The sequence below is a fragment of the Nothoprocta perdicaria genome, unplaced genomic scaffold (assembly GCF_003342845.1).
Source record: "Nothoprocta perdicaria isolate Ctin4 unplaced genomic scaffold, notPer1 scaffold_72, whole genome shotgun sequence".
NCBI classification, from domain to species: Eukaryota; Metazoa; Chordata; class Aves; order Tinamiformes; family Tinamidae; genus Nothoprocta; species Nothoprocta perdicaria.
Window position 1 is genome coordinate 265,764 of NW_020455999.1, and position 24,221 is coordinate 289,984.

At 50.4% G+C, this 24,221-nt stretch overlaps 1 protein-coding gene across 1 annotated transcript in view; it reads right to left on the reverse strand.

Annotated features, from left to right (window-relative positions):
- Positions 1 to 274: 274 nt before the first annotated feature.
- Positions 275 to 24,221, reverse strand: part of EPHB2 (EPH receptor B2) — a 51,733-nt gene continuing 27,786 nt past the window's right edge. Inside the window, exons 5-17 of the mRNA XM_026051067.1 lie at positions 21,856 to 22,011; positions 21,198 to 21,533; positions 13,243 to 13,367; positions 10,457 to 10,619; positions 9,869 to 9,977; positions 9,594 to 9,661; positions 7,928 to 8,050; positions 7,322 to 7,569; positions 6,661 to 6,876; positions 5,351 to 5,500; positions 2,617 to 2,810; positions 2,041 to 2,196; positions 275 to 1,409 (exon numbers count right to left, since the gene is read on the reverse strand). Of these exons, the coding sequence (XP_025906852.1) occupies positions 1,301 to 1,409; positions 2,041 to 2,196; positions 2,617 to 2,810; positions 5,351 to 5,500; positions 6,661 to 6,876; positions 7,322 to 7,569; positions 7,928 to 8,050; positions 9,594 to 9,661; positions 9,869 to 9,977; positions 10,457 to 10,619; positions 13,243 to 13,367; positions 21,198 to 21,533; positions 21,856 to 22,011 (2,153 nt within the window). The 3' untranslated portion in view covers positions 275 to 1,300. The remainder of the gene's footprint in view (positions 1,410 to 2,040; positions 2,197 to 2,616; positions 2,811 to 5,350; positions 5,501 to 6,660; positions 6,877 to 7,321; positions 7,570 to 7,927; positions 8,051 to 9,593; positions 9,662 to 9,868; positions 9,978 to 10,456; positions 10,620 to 13,242; positions 13,368 to 21,197; positions 21,534 to 21,855; positions 22,012 to 24,221) is intronic.

The window sequence follows — 24,221 nt, forward strand, 5'->3', positions numbered from 1 at the left end:
GCATCAGCAGCCCTAGATGAAGCAGGTGGGCATTTCATCTTGGCGAACAACCGGTAGCCCAACAGTTAGGAACAGCTGTCAGGCCGTGGCAAATTGAAAAACAACCAAGAAGCAAACAGGAGGAAATGTGCATATAAAAAAAAAATCTCCTGGCGTATTGTCAATAAGCTGCAATAGCTCCTTCCGCAAGGAAAGGATTTAAAAGTTCTTGAATGATATGATGGTTGGAAATGTCTCTTTTTTTTTTTTTTCTTTTTTTCTCATTAAAAAAAAAAGCAAACCTGACCAACCAAAAATATTCCAACCCCCAAATTCACAAGTTGGTGTTAACAAAAAAACAAGGTAAAGGGACAAATCTCCCAACAAGAACAACTGAAAAATAAAGGTACACGTTCGGCATTGGTAATCAAAAAACTACTACATACTGTACTTGGGAAGTCTTCTGGGGAAAGATCATTGGCATCTAGTGAGGACATCACTAAAAGTCTTGTGCATATGATATGTATGAGACAATGATGCCACCGGAGGGTGGATGGACGGACCCTTAGGAAACTGTCACTCACAAAACTGTCCCATGGCAAGAGAAAATAAGAGATGTAGAAAGGATTTGTTTTCTCCCATCCCTACCCCCCCAAGTGTTACAGATTCCTTCTTATTTGTCAGAAACAGCCTCTTCTAGTCTCAGTTTGTTGGGTTTTTTTCTTAAAAAAAAAGGAAATCTTCTACTTTTGCAGAAGTCCATCAGTTGAGATGCACTTGGTTCCACAGCACCAAAGAGCCTCCACTCTCTTCCCCCTGTGAATTCCTAGCAGGGGCTCTGGGGACAGGTGGCTGGAGGGCGACATCCTCAGAGCCACCATCCCACAGGAGAAAGAGAAGTGCTTCCCACGGCTTTGCGTTCATCTGCTTGCAAAAAAAAAGTCTCCTTGCTCCACAGGTGGCTGGCCCGGTGACAGCAGCCTTGTGCAAGAGGAAAGAGGTGAAGCTGCTCGTTTTTCTCTTCCTTTGGAGACTCCCATGGATTTTGGAGCCCTTTTCAAGAATGCAATTGTTTTATTATTATTTAAAAATATTTCATAGTTTTTTTTTTCTCAAAATAGCTGTCTTTTTGTTCCCTTTTTCCATTGCTTAAATGCTAGAAGCTCTTGGCGGCTTCTCGTTATTGATGACAGGACATTTCTTCCTGTTGCTATGATCCTCAGAGCAGCTGCCCGTCTCTGGTCCATGCAGAACACTCAAGAACTGGAGCTCAGACATACATGGGGAAAGGGGAGCAGGGCCTTGAGGAAGGAGATGCGTATCAAACCTCCACAGACTGGATTTGGTTCATCTGTGCTCTCATCACCTGGATACTGTTCAAGATTTTCTTCTGGTGTCCTGCTAAAGTGACTCCAACTCGCAGAATGTCCCTTTGGGAGGAGAAAAAGGGAAAAAAAAAACAGAAACACAGAAAGCAAATTAATATCCAAAGAAATTTTGCAATGCCAGGTCTAGCCCATGTCTAGAGCCTACTCCTTCCACTCTTGGAGACATCTGAAAAGGATATGCTACACCTTCCCATGTGTGAATGCTATTCCCTATCCTTCTTGAGCTCTCTGCCCCCCAGATTCTCTGAGGTCTTTCTTAAGGAAAAAAGTTGCTCAAAATGGGCTTGTTTCTCTCAGCAATATGTCACCCATCCAAGAGGACTGCTGAGCCCAAAAACGTCCTCCAGTGGCTGGAAAAAGGCCTGATGCTGCCTGAGATCCCTTCTGTGATGTTCCATGGAGTGGTTTGGAGATCCTAGGAAGGACTTTCATTTCCACAGCGGGGACATGCAATTTGTTGCACACAGCCTGAGGATGAGATGACATCTCAGCAGAATGGAGAGGTCCTGCACAAACTAAATAGATCCAAAGCGGTCTGGCCAGATAGCAATTCTAATACATCCTAAGATGAAAACTGTATCATCTAAAAACTAGTCACAGTTTAATAATGGTCAATTGTTAAACTACTGAGGGTTTTGTCTACTGCTTTGGGACTAGAAGCCTAGACACTTACTCTACTGTCATCTGAGAGACCACGTCAAAGGTGGTGAAGCCAGCACTGGCAAAGCTCTCCTTGTACTGGCTCATTTTGATGGCATCCAGCCATTCATCCACAGTGTTGAAGCTGGTGTAATCTGGGATTGTGCGATCAAGTAGAGGGAGGTTGATCCTGAAACATAAAAACGGAGGATGAGCAGAGGGAGTCGCAGCAAGCGCATGTATTTCTGCACCCTCCATCAGCCGGGGGCCCTGGAGCAGGAGTTATGACCTGTTTATCCAGAAGTGTAGCACTTGGGGCTATCAAAGCAATCATACCCATGTATGAAATCATACTGCTCCTCTAGCAGTGCAGAGGACACAATCCAGTTCAAGGAGCCTTCTGCGTTCTTCCAAATCTAGGCTGGTCAAGGAAAGGAACCATAATATATATTTTTTAACTGCCTCTCAAAGAAAGGACCAAACAATGCAGGCCAAGAAGCCTCTGCAATGGCTAGCCCATAGAAATGCAAGGATGATGTCCATGAAGTCATGCTGCAGAGCAGACCTACAAGTGGAAGTCAATGGACAAGAGGAAAATAGAGATGCATACCCAGAGGAGAGAGGTGCCATGGCTTTCAGGCTATTGGGGTTTCGGATCATTTTATCTAAGGTGTTGACAATTTGTCCAAATTTGGGTCGATGGTTTCGGTCCTTCTGCCAACAGTCCAGCATCAGTTGGTGCAGGGCATTTGGACAATCCATAGGAGGTGGCAGCCGATAATCTTGCTCAATGGCATTTATCACCTGCGAGAGAAGAAAAAGAGATGAGTGCAATGGGAATGGAGCCTTCATCCTGGAAAGGAGGAGGTGACCAAAAAGGAACCCATTTAAACCATAATGTTCTTCTCAGCTCCTGAAGATGACTGGCGTGGCCAACCACAGTCCAGCAAGGCCACTTTCTCTCTCTACTTACTGCTGCCCATCTTAGCCATCTACTCTTGTAGCAATGTTCTGCCCTCCTGTCTCCACATGCCAGCACTCTGCCTTCTGTGCTGTCCTCTGAAGTGACAGCAGTCTTGATTAGCCAACAGGGAGTACTTGTGATGAGCTGTCCATCCGTCTCCTCATCTGGAGAAAGAGGCCACCTCTGTTACCTGAGTACTCTCATGTCATGGGCTGTGTGGAGGCTTCTCCATAACCCTGTGCATGTGCAAACTGGAGTGGCGCAGCACAGAGACCTTGGTGAGCAGTTGCATACAGGAGAATTTCAGTGCAGCATGCAGGGAAGAGTTGGAGTACCTAAGCTCTACCTAAGCCAAGACAAGCTTCACAGCACAATGAAGCTCCTTGCTTCACTACAGGAGTTGGGATCACATTTGGCCTTGACATGGACAAAGGTCTTCTCCGAGACCTTCTCCAATCTCCCTATTACCCAGCTCTGCACTTGCAGTCTCCTGCTCTTTCCTGGGTCATCAAGGAGCATGGAGTGGAGGGTTTATTCACAGAGCATGTGCTCTTTCAAGAGGAGACCACAAGGAGCCTTGGACACTAGAAACAGGCTTGTGCGTGACACTGAAGGCAAGTGACTGAACTTAGGGAGGGGTGGCAGAGAGGTGGCACCAGAGGTGTGGTGGGAGTGGAAAACTGCTACTCTTAAGTGAGGGTAGGTGGCAGATCCAGGACAAGCCATCCAGGATTGGGGGCTGAGGTGAGGTATCTGGCAGGATTTAGGAGTGTTCGTGACCCTGGCGAGGTGAGAGGAGGAGGATGCTCCAGATACTGATGTGATGGAGCAAGGTGTGGACACCAGCTGAGGGCTTGTACCTCCACTGCCAAAACAGGCCAGGTGGCAGGAGCCCTCCCAGCCATCCCTTCCTCCGAGAGGCGGCTCTGTCCGACAGAGAAGGTGTTCCCACCGGGAATCATTAGTGGGCTTTGTGTGGCTCTGGGCTCCTGTTCAGGGAGCATTCCTGGTAGATGCAGACTATCCTGTCTCTGGAGCTCCAGGGAGCATCTGCTCTCTGGATGGCAGATCTATCCAAGACAGAAAGGAGAGGACATACACGGGGAAGCGGGATCGGAGTGTGAGCGCTGCAGAGGCACCAAGCTCCCGGCCCTGGCGGTGGCCCAAGCGTCCCCGACGCGCCGTACGTCCCGAGCGGGCGCACGCACCCCGGGCGCTCACACCCGCGGGTCAGGAGGCTAATCCGCAGCCAGCCCCCGCCACACGCTAATTCGCGGCAAGGACTGGTGGCAATCGAGCGGTGACAGCTCCTGGGGTGCGACGTCCTGCGGAGGGAGAAGGGGAGAAGAGGCTGGGGCAGGCAGTGGGAGCAGATGCTGCACAGTGCTTGCAGCACAGGTGCTGTCCCTGCTGGCTGGAGCACGGGGATGTGCTGCAGAAGCCACCAAGGAAGAGATCCAGAGGAGGCTGGACGCCGAGGGGACAAGGGATGAGGATGGCAGAGGGCTAAACTTATAGGATGCTGAATCAAGAAGCATGGTGACACCTGGCTAGAAGAGATATGTGATGGAGACCGCCTGGAAGCTGTAACGTGCAGGTGGGCAAAAGCAGGACTTGCAGCAGAACCATCTGCTGAGAACAAGAACATTGGTTTTATACGCTGATGGTGCATGAGGGTGAAGAAGGGCAACACATGAGATGATAATAATAATAATAATAATAATAATAATAATAATAATAATAATAATAATAATGATGATGATGATGATGATGATGATGATGATGATGATGATGTTTGGGGAGCCTCTGCAACAAAGGGTGCTTCTGGCCACACATGTGCAGGCCCAAGTATGTTGCACAGCTGGATGGTTGCTCTGTGACCACCCAGACTATGAAGTCCAGAATAATGTAGAAAGGCATTTTTATGGTGAAGGTGTGGACTGCAGCCACAGGTTGCCTCTGTGTGGAGGAAGTGGCTCAAGGATGGCCTCAGAGCAAAGAGTGCTCATGGCATATCATCCACAAAAGACCTGTGGTGTCCATGGATGGAGATCCACTTACTGCTGTAGTAGCCAGGTGCAGATCCTGGACAGGGTAGGTGAGTTGGAAATGTTTGGCATGGGAGGCTTGGAGCAGGGCACGAGGAGAAGAGGTGCAGAAATGATGCTGAAGAGCCCATGGTGCTTCTGCCATCCTTGCCTGATGAAGAGCAACTTGGTGAACATGACTTTGTACTACATTGGTGCTCTTCAAATTTTTTCACAGCAGCTGCTTTAATCTGTGACTGTTTCCATTAGACTTTTGGGAATGCTTCTTTTTCCCTGGTTTCTATCAACTACAGGAGTTTCTCTACAACAAGCTGAGTTTCTCAATAACTTACATCTTGGTTGGTCATATCCCAGTAGGGCCGCTCGCCGTAGGACATCACCTCCCACATAACTATCCCGTAGCTCCACACATCACTGGCTGATGTGAATTTTCGATACTGAATTGCCTCTGGTGCTGTCCACCGGATGGGGATCTTCCCACCCTGCAGGAAGCAACAAAACAATACAGAGAGGATGATGATGAAAGATTGAGAAAAACTGGAAAAACATGGTGTCCAGAATATCTGCATCCATTATATTGCCCCATAACATATTATCTGGCACCACAGTGAAGAGCTTGGTGCTCTCGTCTTAAAATGGCAATTAGGGTCTGTGGGTATTTGGATGAGCCTCATGGGAACTCATGTCAGCAAAGTGAGTGGTAACTCCTACCTCCTGTTGTACCTACCAGCAGGTTAAATAACAGGAATATAAAGCACAGCAGTGATCACTACGTGCTCCTCTGTGTCTAGCTTAATGCACAGGAAGTTAATGGGAATAAGGATCATGATATGCAAACACATTCAGGAGAAATGAATTTTGCTAATGTTTCTAAAACCTGCAGAATGACTCTGTTACTGTAAAAGCCAACAGTTGATGTGAGAAGCTACACAAGTTGAGGAGAGAAGACCAGTGCACGTTTTCAGGTGTTTGGTAATCAACTATTGTTGCAGTCCTCCAAAATCCATGGCAGATCTCACTGGCAGCTTCAAAAAATATGGGAGACATAGTTTCTTACAGATCATGTCATAGCCATATCATGGCTCACTTCCAAAAATAGGCACTGTGCTGGATGTTAGCAGTGATGCTGTCTATCCTTATGAAAACCCCTCTCTGCACTCTTGCTCTTTCTTAATTCAGCATGCATCAAGCATGGATTCACTCTTACATCTACCATTTTAGGGGCTGAGTCCATACCAAACATGAGAAAGGATCACTGCCTCCCAATATGGTAGGACAAAACCAGCTCTTGGTGGTGACAAATCTTCTGGGCTGGCATCTTAGAGACCCCAACTTGGACCATGCTGGCTGGATGGAATGCATCACTCCCAGCTAAAGGCTTTATCAGGGATGTGTGTGCAAACGTGGCTGGAAGAATGCTCAGTCACGAGGTCTTCTCTGTCAGCAGGGCAGGACCTTGCAAGAGAAAATCTTTCTTGGTCATTTCATTGGTCCTTCCTCACCTGATACCTTCTCTCCATCCTTGGTACCAACATCAAGCAATCCCAACCTGCCCACAGGGACTCTTCCCACCTCTCTTGCCCCCAGCTCTTTGCTTCAACACCCATTCCTCCCCCTGGAGCAGCGGGAAGACCAGTTTTACCAGTGCACTGGTGTAGGTGGGATCAGAGGTGTCATCCTCCAGAAAACGTGAGAGACCAAAGTCGGACACTTTGCAGACGAGGTTGCTGTTGACCAGGATGTTGCGGGCGGCCAGGTCCCGGTGCACATAGTTCATATCGGCTAGGTACTTCATGCCAGCTGCAATGCCCCGCAACATGCCCACCAGCTGGATCACAGTGAATTGCCCGTCGTTTTGCTTAAAGGAAGAGAGAAGGAGCCCATGAAAGGAACATATCCACAGCATGAGAACAGAGAAACAACTCACACTCATTATGGACATCACCACAGATGGGTGCCGTCTTGCAAAGGCGACACACCTTGCACAGAAGGATCGAGAAGGTCTACTCTTATTAAGCAGTTTATGTCCCATCAACTCAATGACTATTCAAGACCTATAAACATTTAGCCAGGGTAGCTGGAGGTGAGGTTTTGCTGTGATAAAGTTAATATCAGAAAGTCCCTTCACATGTAGGCACAGTCAAAGAGCACAGCTGAGTGTGAGCATGTGCACACCTGCCACTGGGCTGTTCCATTTGCAGGGGACAAGAGAAGAACAGGCCACCCTCACAGTGTCCCTCCCACTCCAAATCCTCCTATGGCCCAGTACCTCCCTAGGGCAGTGCACGCTTAGGGCCTCATACCCGCAGGAAGGAGTCCAGTGAGCCATTCTCCATGAACTCGGTGATGATCATGACCGGAGAACTCTTGGTCACCACTCCCTCCAGGTGGATGACATTGGGGTGGTCAAATTGTCCCATGATGCTGGCTTCGCTCAGGAAATCTCGTCTCTGCTTCTCTGTGTAACCGGACTTCAGGGTCTTGATGGCCACAAAGATCTCTCTCTTGCCAGGGAGCTTGAGATGCCCACTGCACACCTCACCGAATTCCCCTGTTAAGAGGGAGAAGCAGGTCTGGCATGTTGACCACTTACCGTTGCCTTCCTTGCCGAAGGCAGCTGTTTTGTGCTTATCCCTTGATTCTCCACCCAAAACTTCCTTTAGGTCAAGCATCCTCTTGGTGAGGAGCACTGGACACTGCTCTTTCTCTGCCCATGGGAGAACCCCATGTCTCCAGCCCTGGACATGCTTCAAGTCCACATCATCTTTACTAGTTGAGGCAGGCTGGGGCTGAGAGACCTTACTGAAACTCTTTTGTGGGTGAGCTCATTTCCTTGCCCTCCTAGCACACAAATTTCCTCACCATGATCTGAGGTCACAAAGCAGAGCGTATAGCTGCAATTTACTCACCTGCCCCAATCACCTGCTCGATTTTGACACAAGAGATATCGATTTCTTTTGCAAATTCCCTGACTGCCTCATTTGGATCTTCATAGGTGAAGGGGTCGATATAAATCTTCATCCCGGGTGTCACTGCATAAAGGCAAGGGAGAGAGTCAGACAGACAGATGCAAGCAGAGCAGCTGAGAGCTGCATCATGGAAAAGAGTGACGTGTGTCTATATGTGTGTGTGTGCATGGACGTGATGAGGCTGGACTGCTGGACCTCTTGAAGCATCTTCTCAACCAGCGTCCCATCACGTTCCTGCAATGCTAAGGGCTTGCACTTTGCTACCTAAATGCTCCCTCTCCATGGGAATCGCTGGTGGGAAGCTGAGCCTTGGATCAGCCTCTTCAGAAACAACGTGGCTCAAAAGCCACTCCACTGTTATCACTTCATCTGCATCCTGTGGCAACCAGTGCATTGCAACGGCTGTGGAGCCAACGTTATTAATGCCATCACAGCCTGAAGCTGTCATGTCATGCAGCAAGCCCTAGCAGAAAGTGTGAACGTATGTTTGCACATGCAGTGAGGCCTGCAACACAACTGAGAGTTGCATTTACATATTTTTTTCTTTTCGGAGTGTCATTTTTCCTGAGGAGTTATGGCAACAGCAGGCAGCACACTGCTGTTCTGGCTTGGAGCTGCAATTCCAAGCATTGCCATTCTTTAGGGAATGCTTTTGGGGGAGTAACTGGAGAAGCTCCTGGTGTTCTCCAGGTACAACCATATTTTGGGCTGCAAAGGAATAAGTGTAAAAAGGCCAGAAATCACAAAGCTGCAAGTGTAACAGGAGGTAAACAACAACTGAGATTCAAAGACAGCAGAGTTAGAGTGACAGCCCCTGGTGAGGCAGGAATAGGGATTTCTCAGGGATGTGCAGGCAGGGGTGGATGAAGGGGAGGCTCTGGGGTGATGCAGGGTCTATCTGGGACTTGATGGAGTGAGTGTTCAATCCTGAAGAGAGCCGGAAAGCCAAGCCTGGTTTGTAGGATGCTCCATGGAGCACATGGTGAGGCTGCAAACAGGAATTTTAGGTGGGAACAAGTGCCTTGCACTACACAGGGATGCTGGAGGAGGTAGGCTGCAAGGCAGGAATGGGATTCTGGAGCATGGGAAGGGGCTCTAGCGAGGGCACAGTGTTGGCACCCAACGGCACGGGTGTCCAGGCAGCACCACTCTACCAGGAATGGATCTAGATCATAGTAGAGACACTGGAGGTGGGAGATGGAGGTAACAGGAGCGGGTGATTGGGACCACACTTGCCAGCCTGAGCTGTGAGGTGACGTGCCCACACAGGACACGTGGGGCGTGGGGGGAGGCCAGGAGTGAGGCGGCCAAGCAGAGGTGGGACTCAGCAGACATGCGGACACGGAGGGGCAGCTAGACACAAGCCAAAGGCATATAAAACAGTTCAGACCCCTCCGACGGCTCCCCCAAAGAGCTCCCCCTTTCCTAGTCCCCCAGACAGAAACTCTCTCAGGGTCAGAAGGCACCTGAGCCAACGTGGACCTCTTTCCATCTATGCATGCACCCGAGAGCCTGGCTTCCCGCACGGCACAAGGAACGAGTGAACAAGGACACAAACCGAAGAGAGAGCGGACCCCCAGGCCCGGCGAGGGGCCGCGGTACGTACTGTGGCCACTGGTATAGTGCTGCAGCTTGTCGGTGTACTCGGAATCAGCACGCTCAAAGCCCCGTCTTCTGGAAAGAAAGGCAGTCCTAAGCGTTGGGAAGCAGTTCTAAGCGTTGGGCACAGGCCAGGGCTGAGAAGTGTCCTGCAGGAGCATCCCTGTTCCCTCCAAACCCTCCTGCATCCTCCCTTTTTGCATCCTGGCCTCACTCTCTCTCCCCTTGCTGCCTGCTGACAGCCAACCTGGACAGTTGAAGCCACCTCTCGGGATGACGTACCTGTTGCACACAATGCCGATGACGACCACAGCGATGAGGAACACCAGCCCTGCGGCCGAGGAGCCAATGATAAGCGGCAGCTTCTCCTGCACGCTGGTCTGGTACTCAGCTGGGGAGAAGGTAATTGGTTATTGCAGCATAGGTTGGGTGGACGCTGATGAATGCATCAAGACCAGAACATGGATGGATGTGAGCCATGCCTTAATAGCTGGCCTCAGGACCAGAAAACAGGCTTGGACTATTTTACTTAGGGGAAAAAATGCAAATAGAGGCACTAGTTCTGTATTTGTCACTGGTAGATGTGCAGGCAAGAAACACGGAATTTTGTTTCCTTTAAGTCCAAATAAGTGGACGGGTCTCCAGGCCAACAAAGTTTGGCAGAAATTGGCCTAGTCTGTGTAATTCCCTGCATGGAGCACTATGCCCATGCCTAATTCTCTGCCCTGCATCAGATAAATGTATGTGACTTGGCCACCACGAGGCTATGAGCAAGAGGAGCAGCACTGCTGCCAGTGCATCTCCATCCCTCAAGTCTCTATGCAGCCTTGTGTCCTTCATCACCTCATGCAGAGGCAGATGAGGACTCACCTTCAGTCATGGTCTGGAAGTACATCTTGCCGCTGTACCGGCCATAGCCAGCGACGGTCCGTGCCCGCACCTGGAAGACGTAGATGGTGCCGGCCTTGAGGTTTTGCACCGTCACAGTGTTGGTGGGGCTCTTCACTGTGGTTGAGTTTAGTTCAGTCAGATCCTGCCAAGAAAAAACAGATCTCTCGTCAGGAGAAAGCCCAAGCACTTGTTCCTCCTCCAGAATCAGTCGTTCTATGTCTAATTATATGTTCTATGTATCACTGAGCTAGCAAGTGGCTAAAAATGCCTTGAGGAAGGGGCTAGCTACTAATCTAAGTCTTTTTTTTTTTTTTTCAAATCTTGAATGCAATGGGAATGGGAACTTCTCCTGTTTCCTGCATCTACATTCTTTTAGCAGCATTCCCCTTCCCCTTCCTCTCCTTCTGTGCCTGATCCAACCTCAGACCCTTCCCATTTGCTCTTCCCCATCTCCCTTCGCTTGCACTGGAAGTAGAGCCCTGTTGAAAAGAGGTTTCTGGAACCTGGAGTAGACAAGTTCTGCTACTTGCAGAGGTCTTTCTTTTCCTTTTGTTTTGTTTGAGTTTGGAAATCCTAGTTAAAAGCAACACACTTTTTATTTCCTGATAGGTTTGATTTTGAGTCCTTACCTGATTTCCCCTTACCCTGAGCCAAACCTGAGCTAAAACTCAAGGTCGCTCAACAATAAAAGGGTTTCTTGAAAAACGGATGGCCTTTGCAAAGACCACCTGAATGCAAGGCGGTCTTGACATCCATGGTCATGGACATCTTTATTTCAGTGCAGGACTAGAGAGAATCAATTCAAGATGAAGAGCCATAACACTTTTTATCTAAGAGGTATATGCTACTAAACTTACATTTGAATTATTTTCATGCTAATAAAATAAAATTTTCTACCAGGAAAAAAAAAATCCACTAGAAATAATTCAACCGGCTCCAGAGATCTTTTCTGAGCACTCAGAAGCACATGGGACAGTTTGCAATAAAACATTTTGGAAGCAAATCGCATCTGTACAGACTGGCAATGGAGCTAAGCACACTCGGGATGTGTCACACACCCTATCCAGACTGAGATTCCAACTGCAATATTGATGGGAAACAGGGGAAGAGTGCTGCGGATCCAAGGCTATGCAGTTTGGGATGGTTTCCAGGGATCAAAGCAAAGGCTTTGGGCTTTCAAAACTCAGCACTGCAAGGGCTAGATTAATGTGAGATTCAATCCTGCCAACCAGACAGAAAAGGAAATAGCATTGCTGCGTTGCTGAAAATGCAAAAATGGAGAAGCCTGCAGGGACAAGCCTGTGCAAAGCTCTGCTCAAAAGAGTAAAGTAGAAATCAGGATGGAGGAGACAGTGGAGAAGACAGTGGCCACCACTGTCTAAGCGGCCAGGAGGTGCTGACCAGGTCCTCTGACACTTGTATGCTGCTGACTGGATGCGTCTAAGCTCTGAGCCAATGATCCCTTTCCAAGAACAACATTCCTCCTGGCTGCAGGAGACCAGCCTTTCCTCGCCAGCACCAGAGAGACACTCAGATCACAGGAGAGGAAGAGCCTCCAGAGTGGCACATGGTCATAGGTGCTCCGGAGACAATCCTGCAGCACGTGGCAGGGCTTGGGCTCCATTCACAGCCTTGCTCCCATGTAAGACCTTGCTTGTGGGTGGCTCCGAGTACTTCTGCATTCAGGGACACATCGTATCCTAATCTCCAAGAATCAGATTTGGAGACTTCTCATTGAAGTGCCACACTTCTCTCCAAGATGAGATCTCCAAAAGAGATGCTCACCCTGTGGTTGGCCACTAAGCCATGAAGAGCAGCCTCTCCTCCAGCCAAAATCTCTTTCTTTACAGTCTCTCCCACAAAACAGAGGAAAGGGCGAGGAAAGACAGAGGGAAGAAGACTAAGAGAAAGTACAAGGAGGAGAACGACCGCCCTGAGATCTTCTGTCTCTACTTAGCATGTCGCTAGGGACAGGACCCCTCTCGCTTTCCAGATCTGCCTTGTTACCTTCCCATCCATCTTGCCCCGTATTCTGGGATTGCTTCCAAGGGTCAAATAAATGGCTGTGATTTATGCAATATAGGTCAGGACCTATTTAACAGCTTACAAAGAAGCTCCCCCCGCTCCTTGTTCTCCCTCTGGCTCTTGGTGATGAGAAAATAGGTCACAGGCAGGCAGTGGGGGGGGATTAATCATTTCTTCCGGCAACTGCTGGGAAAATATTTTCAGTTCCATTTAATCATAAAGCTTTTTAATTAGTTAGCTTGCAATTTTGAAGGTATAGCTTATAAGTGGGGAGCAGGAGGATTCTCCTTCCAGGAATCTGCCCCCCCCATCTTTCTCATAGGAGCAGTTTGCAGCCACAGAGCTTGGCTGGCTCTGGGATCACACCAATGAGACCACGGTCTTCAGGTCCCCCAGCAGCTTCAGCCTTGATTCCTTCCCATCCTGCAGGATGAAAATCCTGCCACAAGCCCAGCTTGCCCATCCCTCTGCCCAACAGGTCCCGTAGAGGACAAGTGAAAGAAGCAGAAGGTCTTTTGGGAAGACCAAGAGGCTTCCAAAGAAACCAAGAGGTTTTCTCTTTCCCACACAGTAGTGATATCTAAGCAGCCAAGAGGGTCACTGCACCCACTGCTGGACTCTGAAGGGTTAACAGCCACTGCCACCCATTGGGCCAACTGTAAATGGAAAAGCACGTGAAGCTTTGTCCCACTCCTCCCTTAGGGACCCCACGGCTGGCCTCTGCTGAGGTCCTGCAGTACCTTCTCATAGTATTGCAGCTCATAATCCAGGATGACGCCGTTGGGTTGGTCGGGCTGAGACCATGAGAGGGTAATGCTGTCCACAGTGCGGCTGACCTGATGCATGATGGACACGGCAGAAGGAGCTGGAAGAGAGAGAGAGATGTCTCAGTCAGATGCTTGCACAGCCAGGACCTGCATCCCACGGCTTGGGACAGCATTCCTGCTCCATGGAGAAGCAGAATTCACTTCCAGCACTGCTAGGGCTGCCCAGGACTTTGGAGACCCAAGCATTTGCTGTTTGAAGAAAGCAGTAAAAAGAGCACCAAACATTTCTGCAGTTCACCACGAGTTTGTCATTACGACCAATGTAGACCAGCGTCTCTGGTAGGAAAGCTGGAAAGAGATCCTCCCTTTCCTTGGTGAAATGAGGACAAGGTTGGAGAAAATGTGGTCCTGTTGCTCTGGAGAAGTGCTACCAGCAATAAGGAAAAGGCATGTGCACCAGCATATTGGGAGAGGCCAAGGAGGATGACAGACCAAGGCAACATCAATGCTCTCCTGGAGAGCGGCACCTTCGTACAGGCAGGAACCTCCATCCTCTCACTAACTCCCTCATTATCAGGGACCTCAGGGTGACTTTCTAAAGTGGAGCTGCTGGGAAAAGCTTCCGGACGGGTAAGCACACGAATGCTCGGGCATTGCATCCCGGCAGCTTGCATCCCCTAGAATGGAATCACCCAGGAAGGTGCATGATGAATCCTGAGCTTCTGACTCCGCTTCCAGGCTGGGACGGACCTGACTGCAATTCTGCTTCTCGGTCCCTGCATGAACACACGCTACCCTTCTGCACTGACGTTTCCTACCTGGAAAACGAGGAGAGCCATCGTGTCTGGTGTTCACCCCCTGCCTGTCTTATCTAATTTAGCTGAGGACTTTCAGAGACGGAGGCTGTGCTTAGGGGCCTGGTCCCTCTGCACTGTTTAAAGCACGTAATATAATAGTGCTAAAGGAAGGAGACGAGAACAGCAGGTAATTCAGTTAAAGCGAACATAAAGAGTGTCCAAACTGGGTGAGGGGCACCTGGTGCCAGGTCTGCTCTGGCACTGGCAGAAACACCGGGGACCTTTTTTGCACCAGGCTGAATGACGATGTCTAAAGAGCTTTTCTGCTACGGGGCCAACACAACAGAAAAAAAAAACCAAAGACAACGAGGGATTTACACCTTCTGACTTTGCTGAACTGTTGCTTCTAAGCGAACTAGACACAGGTCTCCTTCATCGCTTCTTTTTCTCTTTTTTTTGAGCATTTCAAAGCGAAGATGCAACAAACCGAAAAAAGCAGCAAAAAGAAAAAGCCTCTGTGTTCCCCGAGCTACCTTGAGCTGGGTCTTTGCAGCACTTCCCTGGCACGGGCTGCTAAACCCAGGTCCCCCGGCAGCATTTAACCCGGCCCCGCGGGATGGGTCACCTTGCTCCCCGAGCAGCCACTCCGCTTTGTGCCCTTGCAACAGAAGGCACCGAGCAGCCTGCAGATTCGCAGGTGCAGCCTTTGCCTGGCACCGGAGCAATTCATCCTGATGTTTAATGTGGTTTACCTTAATGCAACAGGATGCAAAACCTGAAGCCGAGCAGACCTTGCCGGCTTGGAGGCATCTCTGACTGCAGAAGAGGATGAATGCACCTCCACTCCTCCAGCTGGACATGCACGGAGCACTTAACAGATCCTCCTGCTATCACACACTGAAGGCTTTCCTGCTTCGAAAGACGTGGATCCTACAACCCATTAAACACTTTTTTAAGGAAAAAAAAAAAAAAACACTTCTCCTGAAGACTAATCCAAAACCTTTGGTCCCTGTGAAGAACTCAAGTTCTTCCAAGGTCTGCTTCTGATCCGTGACAGAGATGCAGTACCCCCAGGCACCGCAGCAAAGCCTGCCCGTCCTTCGCTCCTGCATCTGGAGTCCATAACTGCGCCGGGTAGAGGGAGCCCAGAGGAGGATTTGGCTCCGCTTCCAGCCTCGGGATTACAGCTGAAGGATATGTGAACCGGAAAAAAATTCCCGTGTCCCCGAGGATGCAGGGCTGGGGTTGAGCCTCCCTGCTCCGGGTCTTTCCAGATAGCTGAGAAATGAAGGTGTGCTGGGAAAACGCAACCTTATTTAATTCATTAGTGGCTGTGAGTCACTTTACATAAAAAAATAAGAAGGAAACGGGAGTTTTCTGCCTGCAAAACTCAGGGTAGCCTGATCAGCGAGGGCAAGAACACGTTGATTTGCCAGCAAGCTGCAAAAAGAGACTGTAACGCCCAGGCTGGATAATGTGCACTAGGCTGGCTGGGAGTGCAGGCAGGGAGCTGCCACGTTTGTGGCTGACCCAGTGCACGTGTTACAGACGGACATCACATTTTCTGTAAATTCTGCAAATTCGAAGAGCCCACTGTGTCTCTAGGGAGGTTTTCTTCACAGTTACTTATTCAGCATGTATTATTTTCAGGTTGAAATGTATGGACTTCCATATGTTGGATCTTGTCTGTTTTCTCAAGCTGAACAATAGAGAAGCATTATCCCTGTGGAAAAAAACGAGGGATCCCAACATTTTCTTTTAGTCTGCTTTTCTATTACCTACTGGCAAGTCCAAGAGAGGATGAATGTCTGTTGCGTCTATATTGGAGGTGCAAGACCTCCAAAAAGATGTAGGTGACAAGGAGAGCATCGCCTTGTCTCTGATGTTACTACAGCAGCAGGACTTCTGAAATCCCAGCTGCCTTAAGAAAAGCATTTTTTGACTTAGAAACCAAACATGTTGGAGCTGAAGAAGCTTAGACCAAAAACCAGAAGTCAATGGGTGCAGCAGGTAGAAGGGAGATGGGTTTTGAACCTCTGCCTCCTCTTCATTTGCCAAAAAAAAAGCAGCAAGAGCGGCATCAAAGAACAAAGAAGTGCATCAGATGCATGAGAAATTCACAGGCCCTGTTTTCTCCAGGGTTTTTAAAGATTTCGGAGCATCTTTCTCCAACTTCTCATCTATGACATGGGTGGCCTCTTGCAATCCGCCCCCTTACTTTTGCGTTTAACCCCCTGTCTCCTTCACCTGCCGGGCTGGCGGGACTCAGCCGTCCCCTCCTGGCCTGCCGGGGGTCAGGGCTATATCAAAGGGTCTCCGCTGCTTTCCCAGCTTAGCTGCCAGAGTCACATTACAGGCGGCCAAAGCCCTATCTCTGATCGCTTTAATACCACTAACCCATGTCATGTCAGACTGAGTCAACATTTGCTCTGGAAAACAGTCCTGACACAGAGAAGCCAGCCCGTGGCCTCTCCTCGGGATCGTTTTGAAGTTAGCCAGGGTAAAAAAAAAAAAAGGGGGGAAAAGAAAAGGGGTGAACAGCTGGGAGTTCTCCAGCATCTCCTCCGAGCCTTTCTGACAGATCCCGGTCCCTGGAGTGTCAGGTTACTGGCCTGGGAACTGCTTTTATTATAAGAGGGTCAGCAGGGAATTGTGGCATTTTCAATTACCCGCCGGCAGGAGCGGCTCCGATCTGGGGTCGGGATTAAGAGCCTGACCTCCGGCTGCAGACGGAGCGGCAGGGAAATGCGCCGGGATGCAGCAAGGCCCCAGCGAGGCCGGAGGCCGAGGGACGGAGCAAGGGGCAGACAGGGAAAAATCGCTGGAAAAAGAGCACGGAACGTCCTGCAACGGCCTGAGATGCATGGAAAAGGGTGAAACGGGAGGAATATGTCCTGCTGAGACGAAGGGGAGACTTTGGGGCCACAGGCAGGGATGTGCTGTGGTTGGGCTTGCAGCAAGGGCTTCCTAGACCTTGAAACCGCAGGGCTTGGTGACATCTCGGCAGGCGGCCAGGCTCTGGCACTGGTGTTACATGTTGTGAGCTCGCAAGGGCTCTGTGCTAAAATCCTCCTGTCCCGCTCCCCATCTGTCCCCCAGCACCTCCGTGTCCCTGAGCTGCTGCTGCTGAAAGGGTCCAGCACTGCGTGGACTATTAAAATCTTCATCCATCCATGCTCTCCTTCCGCCGTGGTGGTACTTTCAGGAGCCAGCTCCTTTGGAGATCGGTCCTCACCAGCCCAAGTTGGGGAAAGAGTTGCAAAGAAGCGACAGCCCTAGGGTGATTTATCAAGCATCGCTCACCTTAAAGCCTAACAAAAACACGGGGTTGGGAAATGCACTGCAATGGTTGCAGCCACGTGCACAGACCCCCGTCTCCGGCTGGCAAGGGGACACTGCCAGGCGTAGACCCATGTGTCAAGCGTCTGGAAAACGTCCCATTCGACCCTGTGCTCCAACCTCTCCACTTTGCAGCTACAAATGCTGGTTAAAAGGAAAAAAAAATTGAAAAACTCCAGGAGTGGAGCCCAGAACTAGGTCCTGGCTCTGGCCCCACTTGAATTGCGGAAGCCTTTGGTGTGGATTACAGCCCGGAAAGCAGCTCCTAACGCCACCAGCCCCGTCGCTTGGCTCGGGCACATGAAAGCCTCTTGGCCGCCGTCGGGCTCTTTGTCTTGCTGAGCTTGCAGCCGCCGCTTGCGGGCACTCGGGGAGGGCAGGACGTTATTGGCGTCGCTGCGAGGAGCATCCCGGTCTCTGGCGAGGGGGGCACCGTGTGCCCGGGGCATCGCCGCCTCCTGGCCCGCGCTCCGGATGGGAACGCCGGCTCTTCCAAGTGGGGCTGGCAGCAAGCAGGGAAGCTGGCAGCAGCCAGCCCTGCATCCCTTCCAACTTACCCCGCAGATTTGCCACAAAACCGCTGTTTGCCCAGAAAAAAAATGCAGGTTGACTGCAACCAAAACTGTTGTCAGGAAAATCCTGATTTGGAAAATTGGAAATATTTTCCAATAAAAGCTGAGGTGACGCCTCTTGTGGGGCACCCACTTGGATCCCTGGGCCTTGCTCATGTGCGATGGTGCGGATGCCAAGCAGCAGCAGGTGTTAGCAGCTCACAGCATTCCCTTCCCTTCCCAAGCAGCAGAATTGGGTCTGCTATCATGGCAATGCCCTACTGGAGATATTCAACTTGCTCATGGAGCATCTCTCGCTTATTTCAGGATGTTCAACCGATGGAGATGCTCACAGTGGCAAGAGGCTCTGCCTCTCCCAGCTGGGGACTCCTATTAGCAAGCAAGGGCTGCAGGTTGTCACCAGCCAGGGGGATTGAGACACAGCTCGACTGCTTGAGTGTCATCATTGCAAGCATCGCTACGCATCTTGACCCTTGGCGTCCTTACAGCTCCTTCCCTCCTCAGAAGCTGGCAGGATTCTCTGCTCGCCTCTCGTCCACCCTCTTGGCACAGAGCTTTTGCTCTGGCATGGCTGAGAAAAGGCTGTTGGTGGCATCTGGGATCTGTGTGACATGTTTGTCACAGTTGTTTAGTCCTTTAAGGTGGGAGTGACTGCAACAGATGGAAAGGCCAGGAACTCCCTGCTGGCCAAGACCCACGAGCCTTGGGTCAGCATGCAAGATGCTGCTCAGCATCCGTATCGTCTGCAATGTGTGAGTTTAGCTTTAAACCAGGCTGTTGTAAGAAGGTTGGCACCAAAGAGGGACTCGGAGTGTATCCAGCGTATTGCAGGTAGCTCATGCCCTTGACTCAGTGCTTCTCGTTGTAATTATCAGATTTGGAAGATGATGCAAAATCAGCGCTGGCAAAATGTCCATAAAGAGCCCGAAATGGCAGCCCTGGGAACTGTAACAGCCCTGCAGAGCACTGAGCACAGCCTGATGACTCTGCCCAGCAAAACAGTTATCCGGTTCTGTTTGGGTGTGGAAACCAAAATGTAGGTCTTGCTTGATGAATGGGAGAGAGCATCTAGCAGAGCAGTGTCGGAAGGGACCAAGACGTTGTCATAGAAACCACGAGGGCAGAAGCATCCTGCAGGGCTCAGTGAGGTAGCACCTTCTTTGGGCAGATAAAAGGGAAACAGTGACTCTGGAAAGGAACGTGGTTTGTTTGCAGTGGGACTGCTGCTGGGAACAGCATATAATTCCAAAAAAACGATGACAAAGAATATGAGTTTCTGAGAAGAGCCATGGAAAGAGCCATGTTCTGAAAAGCCACCTAATACCAAGCCAGGGTGATTTAGCTAGGGGCAATTACCCTGACTTTTCTTGGAAAGAACCTATTTGCAGTCTGCATCTACATGGGCAGAAGCGTCCCTTCTACCTACTATCACTGTTGCTACCATAAGGCAATAGTAAAATAAGTTGGGACAATGTAAAGGGAATGTTAGTGAAATCCAGACCGGGGAGGTTTTCGGTGACAGCAGTACTTAAACTCCGCAGGGCCATGCAGCAGCAGTGATGGTTGCTGTCTTTGGAGGAAAAGTGAACCGTAGATGACCCTCCTTGACCTGCAGCTTCTCTTTTAGCACCACTGACCCCATACCACCATGCCCACCCCAGTGCCACTCCTCTGGTGGCACACTGCATTTAGACTGCTCTTCAGACATGATTCCCCTGCTCTCTCACAGGAACTTTTTCCTGGGATGCTGGAGAAATTGGGAAAGCTGAAGGTTAAAGACGGTGCTAATTGTGGCCATATCCTAACATATTATCCCGGGGTCAACCAGGGCAATTCTTGCTATTCATGGTCTGTGCAAACACCCAACTCCATCTTTTAGGGCTTCCCATCTCCTCCCAGCTTTACGTCATCCCCAGTGGAGATGGAAGCATCTCCTTTTAGCACAACACCCTCAATTTTCCCTTGTCCTGGCTCTGCTTTTGCATCTGCAGCTTCTGTTACCAGCCACTAATGATCTACATCAAGGCTGCCAGGCGGTGCTGAGTGTAAGCGTAAGAATTCGGAGCCCCTAATTACGGAGGAATTAGCAAGCAGACAGTTACTGTTTAGTGCTAATGAATAGATACATTAAGAGAGACATCACACAGGCTGAGAAGTGGGAGCCCTGATAATAAAGGAGTGTCAAAGGAGGAAAAACACATGGAGGAGGATCCAGGGGACTGGGGGGTTGGAAAAAGAGAAAAGCGACAAAAAAGAACCTGCAACTTCAGCTCTTGCAGGCAGCTGGGTGCAGGACCCAGTTTCCTTCTCATGTGCGGACACGCTCCCATTCCTGATCAACCTACGGGCCAATGCTAAGCTAACTCTGCCTGCAGGCTTCTTGACACCATCCGAAAACCCCAGGCAGCCCCGTGACCTCTGAGTTGACTCAAGATGAGCAGTTGCTCTAGCAGCTCCTGTGGCAGCAGAACCTTTTTAGAGACTGTGTCAGTCTCCATGCCCAGAGTGCAGAAACCCACCTGTCCCCACACACGCTTCCTCTGGATCCGTGTGCTTCCAACGGGCAAATAGATTAAGCAAGGACTTTGCAGTGAGACGGCACATGATCTGCCGGGAACAACGTTCCAAATAACCTTCCTTGCCTTCCTTCCCTTCCCTTATATCTGACTCGCAGTTCTTTTCTGCGCAGCTCTTCTGTGCTGAAGACCAGCTCTGGTTTTTGGGCAATAAGCCATGATTTTTTCTGCTGCGATCAGTGCAGCTTGTGTCAAGATGCTCATGCTAATTTTGTTTGCTTCTCAGGAACCAGGAGCTGTAAGAGGGCCCATGGCGAGGCTGCCAGCAATGCTGAGAGCTGCTGCTGGGTTTCCAATAGTCCCAGCAGCCAGCGGAGCTGCAGTATAGAATCACAGAATCATTACGGTTAGAAAAGACCTTCAAGATCATCAAGGCCAACTGACAACATCACAGAATCAATTCAACTGACAGAATCACAGTAGAAGTATTTTGGGGGGTTGCTCTTGCTGGTGCCAACCTTGGGAACATCATCAGGCAAGAGACACTGCTGCAATCCATCCTTCTCTTTTCTGGAAACCCTACTCTCCCATCACCCCTGGATGCCTCACCTACTGCATCTGGAGTAGAAGAACCACCCCAGTGCTCAACGTCCCCTTCACAGAGCCTCCAAGTGGGGAGAAGTGGTGGTAGATACACTGCTTACCGGCTTGGTTGGTGGTGATGTTGACGGAGGCGAACTGTGGGGAAAAGGGGCTCTGGTCGGTGACCCCGTTGACCGCCTGGATCTCGAAGGTGTACTGCGTGTGGGCCAGCAGGTCGCTGATGTAGACGCGGGGCTCCGTGAGGCCCAGCTGCCGTGGGGCGAACTGCACGTTGTCCCCACAGCGGGTGCAGGCGCCACGGCCCGAGCCGCAGCTCTTGCAGATGATGTTGTAGACCAGGTCCTCGCGGCCGCCCGAGTCGCGCGGCGGGCTCCACTCCAGCATCAGGGAGGTCTCGTTCACGCTGGAGATCACAGCCTGGGGGGCAGAGGGGATGGCTGCAAAAGGGAAGAGAGGAAGAGTGAGGAGACTCGCCCATCATGGACCAGTGGGTACCAGCACTCCCCGTTTAAGATGATGGGAAAAAGACTTCTCAACATCATCTCTCAGACAGGGAGAGTGCTGTAAGGGACCCATTATCCATCCTCTGTCTCCTCCTTTTCCCTTGCCCCAGGATGCACATGCTGAGCCCCATTTGCACTTCTGCCACACCAGAAAAAGCCCCTGCAGCCCCTCCAAAACCCCTTGAGGATAAAAGGGATTTTTTCCAGGGTATCCCATAGTGCAGACCCCCTTCCTGAATGCTCCGGGTCTACGTACTGGTGCAGGGCATGTCGACGGGATCAGCGTCCGCCCGGTAATAGCCGTTGCGGCACACGCAGTTGGTGGCCCCTTCCGAGGTGGTGCGGCTGTTGATGGGGCAGTGGGTGCATCCTTCATCCCCTTGGCTGGCTTTGAATGTCCCCGACGGGCAGCCTGGAGAGAGAAAGCAAAGTGTGGCCACGAGCAGAGCAGACCCGGCGAGGAAAGAGTGCGGAGCTGCCGGAAAGGCACCGCTCAGGGCTTAGCAACGTCCCAAACCCAAACCCTGACAATTTGAAGTAAACAGAGCAGAGAAAGCGCAGCTGGTTCCGAGGCCCCCACGAAGGCAGGAGCTGCTGCTGGCTCCGCCTGGGGATACGGCTTTCCCACGCAGGCGCCTTTCCCTCCAGCCCAGACCCTAATGCACAGCAATTTAAATTTTTTTTTTTTTCAGTTGTGCATGCATAAAAAGAGCCAAGTGGCTGCACTGAGTCCATCCCTAAATCAAGCATCACCAGAATCCTGCCTCCAAGAGCTGCAGCCCAGGAACAGGGCTGTCTGTGGGGCACACACATTGCCCAAACACTTCCCCAACCTCCAAAAATCTGCAGTGGAGGAATTTTCAAGAAAGTGCAAGGGTTTTTTTTCCCATGCAACATCTCTTTGCTTTGAAGTTGGCAGTGTCATTTGGCGCTGTCTAACACTTGCAAAGAGCAGTTGATCCTCATCCACCTCCTCTGTGGCCCCTGGGACTGCCCAAACCTCCACTGTACAAGCTGCCGAAGAGCATCCCCTCTTCTGTCCTTTGCTCACCTCCATCTCACCCAATCTCCTTTTTCTGTAGGTCGCTATAAGCAACTCATATTAGTGGGAAAGAGTTATTTTTTTCCCCATTAAAAAAAAAAAAAAAAGTTGTTTATTAGTGGGATCCGTTGAAAAAAGAACAGCTTTTCCATCATTTTACGCATCTCTCCAGCCTTGCTGTCCCTTATCCCCCACGCTTTTGACTCATTTTCCAACCCTATTCCCACCAGATCTTTTGGTACAAACCCATCACTGTGAGTGTTAGGCTGTTGCGAGAGGTGACAGTCCTCTCTTGCAGAGAAGCAATGGCATCTCAATGGTAGATAAAACGATAATGGGGTTCCCACACTAATATCAATTTTTTTAAAGTATGGGAAGACCAAAACAGGTAATTGCTCTAGCCTGACATTCCTGGTGAAATATGGGGACATTTGCTCCAAGAAACGTTGACAGAGCAGCTTCCTCCACCTTCCTGATGCTCATTTTAAAAATAACAGCGTGGATGCAACGTTTAGATGCATCAAGGTCAATCAAAAGAAGAGGCTGGACCCAAGCTAAAGTATCACTCACATTTTGCTCGGCACAAGAGGAGTCTGGAGCCCTCCTGTTGGGGGAGGACAATATCCTTGCTGGAAGCTGCAGTGTGCTACAGTTTCCTGCATTTTGGGATTTGCAACCTGTGCAGGCGACAGCGGGACTTCTCGTGTACTGAGACCTGTCCTTGGTAGCCCATCCCAGACCTCCTCTGCAAACGCGAAGCCAGGAGCTCCTTCCTGCAATGAAACCCTCTGGAACGGCACCTTCGATCCACTCTAATAGCCTGGAGGCTCCTCCGCAGCTCCACTTCTCCTGGCTGCCCTCTTCCCCCTCAGCAAGGCCTTTTTAACAGCTGATGGAAACCAGGCAGCTCCAGCTCTGTCAATTAGGACCTGCTGAGAGCCTTAAATCCCTGGGCTTATCTCCCAGCTGCCTGCCTTGATTTCCAGGGTCTGCTGCCGGGGACGGACACGTTCCGACATCTGCCTGGTGGCAGCGCTGGCAGGAGCACTGACCATCTCCCCGTGCTCTCGCTGTGCTTGCTGCCATTACATCCCACTTTGCCTTGCTGTGTGCCTTCCTGTCACCCCATCGAGGGAGGGGACACATCCCAGCGAGAAGGGGCATCTCCTTTGCACGGCTCTGCAAGGCTGGGCTAAAAGCTACGGCCGCTCTGGTCTCATGGTCGTGGTGGCCACAGTGACTTGCCAGGTGGGACCCACGAGGTCTCTTCCAGCAGCACTTCCAGGATTCTACTAATCCGGAAAGAAGGCAGGGATAAATACATACGAAGTCTCTGACAAGGTCTCCTCAGCTTGGCTGTCACACATCTCCAGAGGAAAGGATTCAGTCGTGCCTTTGCAGGCTGTGGATGGCAGGTAACAACTTGTCCCAGGACTATCCTTCCTGGGACAACCTTTTTCCACACAGAACACTTTTTTTCCTGACATTTCTTTCCCGATAAATTTAATTAGCAGCCTCCATGGCTGCCTTGTACTTGCAATCAGCAATTAATTCCCTTTGCCGGGTGCTGTCACCGCCAA